The sequence below is a fragment of the Mirounga angustirostris genome, unplaced genomic scaffold (genome assembly GCF_029215605.1).
Source record: "Mirounga angustirostris isolate CCGP_5_RB_7025 unplaced genomic scaffold, mMirAng1.0.hap1 SCAF_6, whole genome shotgun sequence".
Taxonomy (NCBI): domain Eukaryota; kingdom Metazoa; phylum Chordata; class Mammalia; order Carnivora; family Phocidae; genus Mirounga; species Mirounga angustirostris.
In genome coordinates, this window is record NW_026991714.1 from 140,549,701 (window position 1) to 140,563,092 (window position 13,392).

At 34.4% G+C, this 13,392-nt stretch overlaps 1 protein-coding gene across 1 annotated transcript in view; it reads left to right on the plus strand.

Annotated features, from left to right (window-relative positions):
- CCDC172 (coiled-coil domain containing 172) overlaps positions 1–13,392 on the plus strand; it is a 56,338-nt gene that overhangs the window by 10,816 nt on the left and 32,130 nt on the right. The window contains exon 3 of the mRNA XM_045876304.1: positions 13,249–13,365. Within this exon, the coding sequence (XP_045732260.1) occupies positions 13,249–13,365 (117 nt within the window). The remainder of the gene's footprint in view (positions 1–13,248; positions 13,366–13,392) is intronic.

Genomic DNA, 13,392 nt, shown 5'->3' on the forward strand with positions numbered 1-13,392 from the left:
TTACCTGAGGTTGCAGTTGCCACTTGAGAACTATGGTTTTTAAAGAGTGATCTGCAACCATAGGCATCCCCAGGACTCTTTCAGGAGGTCTGTGAACTATTTTCTTAATGATGCAAAGGCATTATTCGCTATTTTCACTGTGCTTGCATGCACATTGATGTAAGTAAAGGCAATGAAGAGTAAAACTTTTGGTGCCTTCGCACAAATCAAGGCAGTAGCATCCAACTGTACTAGTAGTCACTGCATTCTTCACTGCCATAAACTTACAGTAAAAAACAAAACCCACCAGCTTCACTATATGCCTTGGTTGTTTTGAAGTTGACCATTGTGTATATGAGTTTTTAATACTGCATGTGATGAAATGGGAAGTTCACATAAAGCACTTCTGTGTTCCAGAATACAATGATTGTCTCAAGGGAAAGTACTTATGTGATTGAGTTACAAAATGAACTGACTCTTTTTTTTTTTTTTTTCTAGAACACCATTTTTACTTGAACAACTGACAGACTGTAGTTATTTAAACTTGAGTACTTGGCAAAATTTTCTCAAAAATGAAGTGACCCTGACATTTAAAGGCACACAACTGATAGTAGTAGTAATATTTTGACAATGATAATATTCAACCTTTCAAACAAAAGTTAGAATTTTGGAAGACTCATATCTGTCACTATAAACTTGACAGTATTTTTCCCAATACTTAAAGATTTTTCTGATGAATTTGTTGATGACATTAATGAATGTTATTTTTTAGTATCGTATTGTGAAATGTATTAACGTTTGGAGGATCTGAATAGTTCAGTGAAGCGATAGTTCCCGAATGACCAGCACATAATGTTATGAAACCATGCATGGATAAAAGATCCTCTGAAAGCACCATAGACCAATAGGTTTTATAGTAACAGAAGGTGAAAAGTTCACTGAAATAGTTTCAGATTCCACATTGCAACTAACCTTTAAGGAACTATCATTCATATGATATGATATGAGAACATCAAGAATTTTGAGTTTACAGTTAAGTTTATACACTTGAAGCTGTTTGATGCTAATTCTCAACATTCATATGATCAAGCATACCCACAATCATTTGAAAAGGGTATTAAAATATATTGTGTGAGGCCAGATTTTCTGCATATACTTCAAACAAAAAACGTATGGAAAAAGATTGAGTAAAGAAGCAGATGTGAGAATCCAGTTGTCTTCTATTAAGCCAGACATTAAAAATATTTGCAAAAAAATGTAAATGCAACTCTTCTTATTATTTTTTGTGGGGGGGAATACTATTTTTTCATAAATATATATTTTTAAACATGCAATAAGTTTACTGTTATTCTTAATGAATTAAATGTTTCTTAAAATTTCTGTTTTAATATATTTGATACAGAAAATATTGATAGGTCTAGCTTACAAAAACAATCAAGCAAAAATGTCTTCAATAATTTTTTAAGACTGTGAAATCCTAAAGATGGAAAAGTCATGAGACCAAAAAGTTTAGTAATGGCTACTGGAGAGGATCCTCCATGACCTCCAGTATATAAAAAAGTATCACCCCATCCCATTTCTCTCTATTCACAATCCTTTATTTTGTAATACTACTGCCTCTTGACATATTTTATATCGATCTGTTTATTACTTGTCTCCCCCCAATGGAATGTAAGCTCCACAAGAAATACAAATTTATCTAGTTTGTTCACTACTGTTATTCCCAGTATCTAGAACAGTGCTTGAATTGTAGTGGGTGTTAAATAAATATTATTGAGTGAATAAATTAAAACATTTCTCATAGGATTCTGTTTTCTGTTCTCTTCTGTGAATTCTGCTTTTTTCATCTGATGGCTTTCTTATGTAATGGTGCATTTTCTTATGAGCTTTAAATTTTTCTATTGTGACCTTACCTTTAGCGGGGCTTATGTTTCCATGGGGTACCACATATTCCCTTAATAAAAAAGACGTCCCTGTGGAGCAGTTTCACCCCTGCTGCCAGGGCCTTAATTTCACTTGTTCAGAACCAGTTTTTATGTTAATTTCTGAGCTTAGGATTTCTGCAGTACATGAGTGAGAGATATAGAAATCTCATATCCATGAACCGTTCAAGCTTGGGGTTGGAGCTTCTTGGGGATGACTCCTTCTGCTCATGGCTCAATGGTGGCAGCTCATTTATATGCTGCTTCTCTAAACCAATGAATGGAGTTTTGTTATTCCTCTTGCACAGCTGGCACTTCTCAATTCCTGACTTTATCCAGTGAGCCCAGTTCCAGCACCCTCTGGTCTTGACTTTCGGTCTGATGTGGGCATTTAAAACCCTAGCCCCTAACACCTGTACCCAATCTCAAGGATATCCCTTGGGCTTGAAATCTAGCACACCATTTTTACCCTGAGTCACCTCTCTGTTTTTGGCATGACAATTTCCCATTCTTACTTTCAGGTTGGCTATGTCAATGATATCTTATTTTAAAGGTAGTTCTATTTTATATAGCATTTCTCTGTATTTGAGTAGAAAGTGGGTCCTTCCCACATTTGTTTAGACTGCCATATTAAACAGAATTCTTAACTTTTAATTCTTTAACTTTAAAATTTTTTAATGCTTCAACTTGCTCATTCTTGGGTTCTTATTTCTTTTTTATCTTTTGGTCAATCTGTATAATTGTTCAAGTAAATTTTCAGGGAAAATATGTGCATGATGGATTTTCTAAGCCATTAAGATCTTAAATTTCTTTCTATTGTTTTCACACTTGAATGAAAATGTGTCTGTATACAGAATTCTTGGCTCATACCTGTTTTTAGAAAATTATGTCGATCTAACACTACTGATTTTTTAAAAGTTTTTATTTAAATTCCAGTTAGTTAAAATATAGTGTAATATTAGTTTCAGGTGTACAGTTTAGTGATTCAGTACTTACATACACACCCAGTGATTGTCACAGTAAGTGGCACTACTGATTTTTGAAATCTATTAATGCAGAAGAGAAATATTGAAATCAGCCTGGTTTTTATTTTTTTATTTTTCTTTTTAAAGATTTTATTTATTTATTTGAGATAGAGCGTGCACATGTGCGCACAAGCGGGGGTGGGGGAGAGGTGGGAGAGGCAGATGGAGAGGGAGAAGCAGACTCCCCAACTGAACAGGGAGCCCGATGTGGGGCTTGATCCCAGGACCCTGGGATCATGACCGGAGCCAAAGGCAGACGCTTAACTGACTGAGCCACCCAGGTGCCCCTCAGCCTGCTTTTTAAAAATCCTCTTTAGGTAGCCTGTTTTCACTTTTCTTCCCTGGTTGGTTGTGCAGATTTCTTCATTCTTATAATTCCAAATCTGTTCACAGATGTACCTATTAGTTTTGTTTAGACCATGGGTGAGCCTCCCATTTTAACCTCAACTATTACTTGTGATTTCTTTTCTGAGTACCCCTATTCCTTATAAGATAAGATCTTTGTTCTTTGTTCTCTGAACCCGTGATCTTCTCAGCAGCCTTGGAGAACTCTTTATACTTTACATTACTGAGTCCATCTTTTGCAGTGTTGGTTCTGTTATTTAATACTCTAAATTTAAAAGCTGTGTTGGGCTCTTACTTTTCTTTTTTGTATTTCTTTCATTTCCTGTCTTCCTTTTTATCTCAGCTTTTTTTTTTTTTATCTTACTCTCTTATGTCCTGACTTGCTCTTGTTTTTTGGGGGACGTACCTTTGCACTCTCTTGAGGACATCACATAATTGATAAAATTTATCTCTTTGTACCCTGTAGCTGTAATATATTACAGAGATTTATAGTACTCTTTCTCTGTAAACTTTTGGGTAATTATTTTTTTATCTTCCATCACAGTATTTTTTTTTTTTGGGTGGGGTTTATGCTGTTGTTATGTGAGAACTGTCCAAACTTACAGCTTGCCAACAGATACAGTATATACATTGTTCTTTGTCTCATTCTTGTTTGCTCGACTTCTTAAAGAATGAACTGTCTTCCTAAAGCTAAAGCTGCTGGTTGACAAGTTGTTGTGAATATCCCCCATCCGGTTTCTTGTAGTATACTTGACTGAGGTATGATCTTTTCATGCTCATGTGCCAAGTTTTCTTATTATGAGGAGGAAAATTATATTTTAAAGAATCGGTGACATTTTATAGTTCTTCCATTAAAAGCAGTACATGAAAAATCACTACCTGCAGCATTCCATTGTTTCATATCCTGACAGAAGAGGAAGATGTAGTGATAGCTAAGATAAAGTACTGCCTCCTGAATTGTCAAATAGCATAGAAGTCACCTTATTTCAAAGTATCTCCCGAGTGAGTCAGATTAAGAAGTATCATTACAAATGTTCTTGGCCTATCAGTATTTGTGCATTACTGCTCTTTCCCTAATCAGATTAGTATCTAACTGCATCAGCAGTTCTTTGGAAATGGGAGTTTTATTTGAGGAAAAGGGGAAGAGTAATTTTGGAGTATGGGGTTATTTTGAGAAGGTTAGATTTAGGTTGGCTATGGAACCCGTAACACCAGATGGATTCAAAAAAGGTGAATGGAAGAGGTCAAAAGCAAACTGGCTACAGCTGTGCCTGTGATCTTGATGTTGCTGAGAACAATTCGTAGAGCCTTTGGTACTTATGTGGTCTTATGAATTGTTATTGCCTGAGTTAATATCTCAAGATAAGGTGAAGGTTGCCTACCTCAGCTTCTTTGATTCAGGCTAGTTTCGTGGCTTTAAATATAGTCCAGTTTTTCCTCGTTAAAATTCTAATTAATTCCTCCCAAGAGAAGACAGAAAAGAGGAAAGAATGAGAGATCTGTAACTGCCACCTTAGGAAAACGGATGAGATTGTTCCTCTAAAATGGTCGTCTTCTCTTCATTATGAGCTCCTTTTCCTCTCCATCTTTATTAGGAGCACTTACTTATGTTGCTACTGGAAGAGTAGGTTATATTCTCAGGAAATATAAGGGACTCCTATCATTATTTTTGATGAACATGCAGCAGACATTTTTTTTTTCTGAATTGAACTAGCTTTGTTTTAATTCTTCATAAAAGTAGTATGTGTTTATTGCAAATTATTCCAAAAATAGGAATAGGTCAAATACAGAGTGAAAACTATCCATAGTTCCACTGTATAGTTAATATTTTCATAGGTCTTCTTTAAGAATTATTTAAGTGAATGTATTTTTTTCTGAAATCATTTGCTTTTTTTCCATTTACTGTATCCCACATATATCAGTAAATACATATCTAAATAAGCAGTTTTTAATGATTGCATAGTATTCCACTCAATGGCTGTATCATATTTTAGTTAACTACTTTCCTACTGATAAATATTTACTACTACTATTAATAAATTACTATGATTAATATCACTGTGATGACAATCTTGCACATGCATCTTGGTGCACTTAGTTTTTTTAGGATAAAGTCCTGGGAATCAAATTGTTCTATCAATAGTTATATACTGTTAAGGCTTTTGATAATTTCCAAATTGTCCTCCAGAAAAGTTGTTCCAGTTTATTTTCCCATGATTTCACTACTCTTATAATTGAAATTATCAATTCTTTTGGCAAATATAAGAAAAAGTGGCATCTTTTTATAGTTTTAATTTGAGCTTTCTGTTTACTTATATTTTTATTTTTTTTCACTGATTGCTAATATTTCTGTGTGTTTTACCTATTCATATCCTTTCCTTGCCTTTTTCTTATTGACATCTAGCTTTTTATATGTTACAGATATTACCCTTTCTTTGTCATTTGTTGCAAATTTTATTATTTGTAGGTTGGCTTTTTATGACATATTTTATTTAGTCCAAGTTTAGAATGTTTGTGTTGCTAGAATTTTAATCTTTTTATTTGTTTGTTCCTGAAATCCATCTCAGGCTTGGGAAAGCCTATTCCACTCCAAGGTTTTAAACAGTGTGTTTTTCCAGTACTTTTCCAGTGTTTTTTTTTCTTAAATATCTTAAATAAAAATGACTCTTCCTCCATTTTTGCTTGGGCAGATGTCACATGATCTCCATTGACCAAAAGCACCATCTTTATGATACAGTAATGCATATATATTTGTTTCTAGATAGTCTATACACTTCTATTAATCTGTTTGTTTTGGCACCAGGATCATATTTACTTAATTATATTAGCTACTAAATATCTTTGAATCTCTGGGACGACAGTTTCTTTTTTAGAATTTTCCTGATTCTTTTCAGGTTTTTTGTTATTCTAGATAAATTTAAAATCATTTTGTCAAATTCTAACAAATAAAACTATTGGGGTTTTAGTTAAGACTGTACTACATTCATGTGATGATTTGGGAAGAATTGGTGTATTTCCATCTCTGAATCTTTACATTCAAGGACAAAGCATATCTTTCTATTTATTGGATCTCTTATGTTCTTCAGTAGAGGTTTTTTTTCATATAGGTCTCATATTTTTTAAGCTTATTTGTGTATTCTTAATTTGGTTACTGTTATGAATGAGATCTTTTCCATGCTTTTTCTATTAATTTTTGGTAACTAGAAAAGATACTTAGTTTTTTATATTTGTTACTAACCTTTTTACTGATTCTTTTTTATTTCTAACAGTTTTTCAGTAGATTTATTTGGATTTATTAGGTATGTAACAGTAGCATTTGCCTAAACAAATGAAAGAGAGTTGTGTACTAGCTTTTTTTTTGATAGTTGTATCTATTATTCCTTTTTCTTGCCATATTGCATTAATACAAACTTCCAGAACAAACTTAAATAGCAGTGGTCTTATCTGGCATCCTAATAACCTCCAATGAAAAGATGAGAGATGAGCAAAGACTTGACTGAGGTAAAGGAATGAACCAGAAGGAATCTGGGAAAAGAGATTCTCAGGCAGAGAGAACAGCCAGTACAAAGGTCATAGGAGGGAGTGCACCTGGTAGGTCCGAGGAATAACAAAGAGGCCAGTGTGGCTGGAGAAAGTAAATGAAGAGGAGAGTAGTAGAAGATAAGGTTGGACAGTGAATAAGGGAGTGCAGATCATGAAAAGTCTTATGAGCCATTGTAAGGATTAATATTTCCTGATACTGAAGCTTCCTACATTAGGATTCCTGTGTCATAATGAGTTTTCTTTTAAGTACTACATCTGGGTGTTACACACAACTGATAAATTGTTGAACATTACATCTGAGACTAATGATGTACTGTATGTTGGCTAATTGAATTTAAATTTAAAAAAAGAAATACATTTATAAAAAACAGATCTTTTTCTTTTACAAAACCTTAATATCTGTTGTTGATACAATATCCACTGATGTATTCTAGCATTTAAAATGTCTTTTATTATAGTCATAACACATTCTTTCCCCCAATTGCTATGAGCTTAAAATGTGAAATCTACATAACTCTCTTATGTAAAGTTGCCTTACACTGTGGGGTAGATCATTTAATCAGCAAAATGTCAGTTCCTAAAGTCTGAGAATATTTTAAACAACAGCAACCACAACAAAGGGTAGCTTTGTACTTTGCTTACTTGGACCTAAGCATTAATTTAGAATTCTCAGTCATTTTCAATTTTCAAGTTCTTCTGGTAGAAAAATACCTAAAGACACCCAGGCAGCAAGAATAGTGAAGAGTCACAAATCATGGCTATGCTGAAAACTGACCTAGTTGACCAGATAAGTCAGCTCACTGGGAAAACTATAAGCTCTGTTGAAAAATCAAATATCCCAAGAGGAATAAAACAGGGAAAGAAAAAAATCTTTATTGCTGAGGGAAGCAGAATTAACCAGAGTGTTGGCACTGCTATAAATTAAAATTTTCCAAAACAGCAATATTTTCTGACAAAGCTTGGCTAGTTGATTCTAGAATATAACTTTAAGGCTGCATGCAAATATTTTCTCTTCATCTGTAGTCAGAGGAAGAAGAGAGATGAGAAAGGGAAATTTGTATTACTGCTACTAGGAACCTTCTACCCTTTTCTTTTTGTTGTTATAGCCCCTTGATATTCCTGGGTAACTTAGGATATAGAGTTAGTAGTCTCTAAAGTGTTGATTTATGAAAGATGTCCAAGCTACCATGCATATAAGATAGTGCCTCAATTCAAACCTGACTGGCAAAGATACGTTCAAAAATATTTTGGGAGGTGGTTCAAGATGGCAGCATAGGAATATCTGAACTCATTTCCCACATACACACCAAATCTACAGCTACATTTGGAAAAATACCCTCTGAAAAAGACCTGAAAACTAGCTGAAAAATTCCTCCACAACAAAGGATAACATACAGGGCCACACTGAGATGGGTGGGAGAGGCAGAGACGTAGTCTCAGCAGAACCCACTTCCTACCTTGGCACAGCAAGCCATAATCAGGAGGGAGCTCACAAATATGGAGCCTCTCCCTGAGATCTCAGCACACCAGCGTCAGGCACACCAGTCCTTGGGACTTAATAGGGGAGAAATGAACCCTCAAAACATCTGGCTTTGAAAATCAGTGGTGCTTATTACATCCAGGAGATCCAAAGTGCTGTAGGGAACTAAGGTTCTGCTCTTAAAAGGCTCATAGGTAGACTCATTTGCCCCAGAACTAGTGCAAAAGCAGCAGTTTGAAAAGCACCTAGACTACATATATGTGAAGGAGAAACTTATTTGCTAATTATAAAGCATCTGTCAGAGGGACAGGGGCCTATTGGGACTGTCTCTAGAGATGGAGCTACAGATCGGTGCCATTTTTGTGCTCTTCCTCCACCTTGTTCCATTTTACTGACTTGCTAGCACCATTTTTGCACTCTCCCTTTATCTTGCTAGCAGTGGCTGGCACATGCACACAGTCACAGCACTCTCCAGGAGAGCTGCCCTGCTAATGCCAGGGAATGTGCCCCACTCTCCCGCTGCCTTCTTAAAGCTGGTGGACATACACACACACACAAAAATCTGATTTAAAAATGGGTGGAGGATCTGAATAAATATTTTTCCAAAGAAGACATACAGATGGCCCACAGGCACATGGAAATATGCTCAACATTACTAATCGTCAGGGAAATGCAAATCAATACCACAATGAGATATCATCTCATATCTGTTAAGATGGCTATAATCAAAAAGACAAGAAATAACAAGTGTTGGCAAGAATGTGGTAAAAAGGGAACCCTCTTGCCCTATTGGTAGGAATGTAAATGGTGCAACTACTATGGAAAATAGTATGGAGGTTCCTCAAAAAATTAAAAACAGAACTACCATATGATCCAGCAATTCCACTTCTGGGTATTTATCCAAAGAAAATGGGAACACGAATTCAAAAAGGTATGTGTACCCCTAGGTTCATTGCAACACTATTTATGATAGCCAAGATATGGAAACAACCTAAGTATCCATCAGTGGATGAATGGATAAAGAAGTTGTAGGTAAATATATATTGGAATACCACTCAGCCATAAAAAAAGAATAAAATCTTGCCATTTGCAACAACATGGATGGACTTTGAGGGTATTATGCTAAATGAAATAAATCAGATAAAGACAAATACCATATAATTTCACTTATATGTAGAATCTAAAAAAACAAAACATACTGACAAAGGAAAACCAAACTAACAGATACAAATAATAGATTGGTAGTTACCAGTTGGGAGGAGTTTGGGGGGTGGGCAAAATGGGTGAAGAGGATCAAAGGGTACAATCTTCCAGTTATAAAATAAATAAGTGCTTGGGTCATAATACATAGCATGGTGCCCATAGTCAGTGATATTGAAAGTTGCTAAGAGAATAAATCTTAAAAAATTCTCCTTACAAGAAAAAAAGAAAAGATTTTATAATTTTGGTGACAATTGGTAACTTGACTTGCTGTGGTGATCATTTGTCAGTGTATATAAATATCAAATCATTTTGTTGTACACTGAAAACTAACATAATGTTGTATGTCGATTATACCTTAGTTAAAATTATTTTTAAGTCTCAGTTATACATTTCTTCTAGTATCTTTCCAATTCTGATCCCCACCCATCATTTTTACATCAAAAGAGATGTTTCTCATGATAATTTATTCTGTGAAATGTCCTTGTCTTGTGATCATAGCAATATGTTCGGGGTTGTATCTGAAATTATTTACCTAAATTTTACACATCAGTAGGTCTGGTTTTCAAACACAAGAGTGTGAATAATAGTTTAAGGAATTGGTTGTGATAACAAAAAGAACAAAAGGAATAATGAGAAACACATTCTGCAAATAGGTGGCCATGAAAAGCTATTTCAGCTTTTTTAAGGGTAACAACTTACACTTGGCAGAGAGGACCTGGGAAGATCCAAAAGTCTTTGTCCTTTCAGTTTCATTAAAATATGAAAGACCTCTATTAATAATAGACCCATGTAGCTTCTGCAACCCTAACTTGCTGCTGTCTTCACCATGTGAATCATCATATTGTGGGCATCTGCTCTTACTGACTTGAGCTTTCCCAAACTCCTGCCTCTTTTTCTATTATGCTTTTTCCTTTATTTGCCAATTCCGTTTTATGTTAAATGTTTTCATCACAGATCCTAAGTGAATTTAAAAATTAGTGTTACTGTAATTTTTCTGTAGTTACTGACTCTGGACCTTTTTAAGGTTGATTTAAAGAGGAAAATGTGGAAGTAAAAGATAAAGACAGAATATAAGACAGAAAGTGGGAATGATGAGGAGAAGCAGACCAATAATAATAAAAACAACAACAACAAAGAAGCAGAAAAGACCTCAAAATGATAATTCCCATAGAAGTTTAGGGGAAGAGGAAATTTACACATATACCTTTCTTATAAAGCTTTTGAATAGTTCTCTGCTTTTCATTTGGGGTATATAGGTTTCATTTTTCAGATTATGGTAAAATATTCCAATTAAATGACAACTTGTCTAATAGTTCTCTTTAATTATTTTCTTTTTTAGGAAAGAGAACAGTGGTAATTTTAGGTCTTAGTTGGTGATAGCTGGAATGGGACACCTTAATTTTTTATTTCTTACCATAAGGCTTTTCTGAACCTGAATAATAAATTTAGTTATGACTTATTTAAAAAAATTTTTAGCCTGATAAGTACTATTTTCTTCATTTCTGGGTTTCAACATAGGTCTTTCACAACAGATCAGTGGTGGAAACAATTAGAATTCAGGAATTTTGATTCATATGCGACATACCTTATTGGATTAAACCCAAATTGATCCAGCCCAATATTTGGTCTCAAAGCAGTTTTACAGGCATTCATGGTTGCTGTCCAGAATAACAGCTCTGAGAATTAGGTATATACTGCAAGCAGCCTTCTCTCATTAAGTTCTGGTAATTTTTCTGTTTCTCAAACTTACCTACTTTCATCTTCTGCTTTTATCAGAGACTAAAGTCCCTTTTAGTTCCAGAAATATCTCTGTTACTTTGAAATAGTTCTATTCCTAATTTAGGAGAAAAGAAGTCAGAAGAGCTGGATTTTAGTCCTGAGTTTGCCTATACTTAATTATTTTACCTTTGTTAATGGATTTCACTTCTTTGGAACTCATTTTATTCTTATTTATATGATAAATACTAAATAGCTCTGAAGTATTTTCTTATTCTAAATAAATGTGATAGAATTCATGATCATACTCTTGTTTGCTGTTGTTACCATTTTCTATATGATTTCATAGATCTGGCCATATTTCTAATTTCTGTCTTCTTAGTAAAATAACTAACTGCCCCATTCTTCCTTCCCTCAACTTTAAAAGTATTTTCTGAGTTTCTTTGGTCCTGAAAATTGTATCTCTTTCATCACTCTCTATTGATGTCTTTCTTAAGATAGAGTTGATGAGAACAGCACCAAGGACTGAAGGTGTGAGCAGATGTGCCATGATATTATATATATATATGCAAGACCATATTTTCTTTTTTATTTCCATTACTTTTTTTTTCTGTTACTTTTTTAATGCCAATATTTCCAGGACTTTTTAGCCGTATCGTTTCAAAATATCTTTCAGGCCAACCCTTTGCCTCTGGACTAGACTATTCTTAAGCTCTTTACTATTCAGTATCTTCTGGGACAGAGATTTCACACCCTGTCTCTCACCTTCAGGAAGTTCTTATGGCTAACATAAATCTTACTTTCTGCAATTTAAATTGAATTTATTTTCTTTTTCTTTTCACTGTGGAGATGGGAACAGCCCCAAACTAAAAGTGATGCTTTCTTATGAGGGCCAGTACTGAATATAGAGGAAAGATTATTCCCAGTCTGACATCAGTTTTAGCTTTTATATATTAAAGCTTCCTGACTTTCATTTCAATATTCATGGTCTCAGGAGATGCTATTCTTTATGGCCCAAATGAAATAATAGTTACATATCCAATATTAATGTTTATTATGTATTTTGCTAACTAGAACCAAATGAGGTACTAAAATAAAAAATGAGTTCTGGGATGGGGTGGCTGGGTGATAGACATTGGGGAGGGTATGTGCTATGGTGAGCGCTGTGAATTGTGTACGACTGTTGAATCACAGACCTGTACCTCTGAAACAAATGCTACATTATATGTTAAAAAAAAAAAAAAGGAAGAAGAAGCAGAAAGGGAAGAATGAAAAGGGAAAATCGGAGAGGCAGACGAACCATGAGAGACTATGGATTCTGAGAAACAAACTGAGGGTTCTAGAGGGGAGGGGGGTGGGAGGATGGGTTAGCCTGGTGATGGGTATTAAAGAGGGCACGTTCTGCATGGAGCACTGGGTGTTATACGCAAACAATGAATCATGGAACACTACATCAGAAACTAATGATGTAATGTATGGTGATTAACATAACACAATAATAAAAAATAAATTTAAAAAAAGCATTTGAGGTCTTTAGCACATTTGTGTTTTTCTTAGTATAACTATAGTCATGGGATGGGGTTTTTGCCTATGGTTTGTAGATTTTATCTAATTTTATTAGTCATACTGTATACATGTTTAATTCATCCATATCTTCCTTATAAGTGATGAGAATAGAAACTTGTTCTTTAAATGAGGCTGTCTTGAAGCAGAGTTTAATATGTGTAGTCAAAAAGCTTTTGATACCTAAGCTAAGAAATGTGTTGGGTACTGTGAAGAAAAAAGAAAACACACTTTCTGCCATTGAGGGACCTATCTTATTGGGGGAAAATATTATAAAACTTGTGATGGTGAAACACTTATAAAATAATATATGATAGTACATATAAAATAAGATGTGTAATGTGGATTTTATTTTTCATTTAAGGTTAATACAGAAAATATCTTATACTATGTAGATCTGTTCTGTTAGCTAAGGCACCCTGAGTGTTTAACTAATTGTTTCATTCTGATTTCTGTTTTTTTCTCTTTAAAGGTTCAGCAGTTTTCTGAAAAAGCCTTCCTCTTACAGCTTTGGAAAATTCATGAAAATGCCTTAGAAAGACAGTGTAGTGAAATTACAAACCAGAGGAATATGCTTCTCCAAACCTTTGTAAGCCTCCAGCTACTTAGAAATATC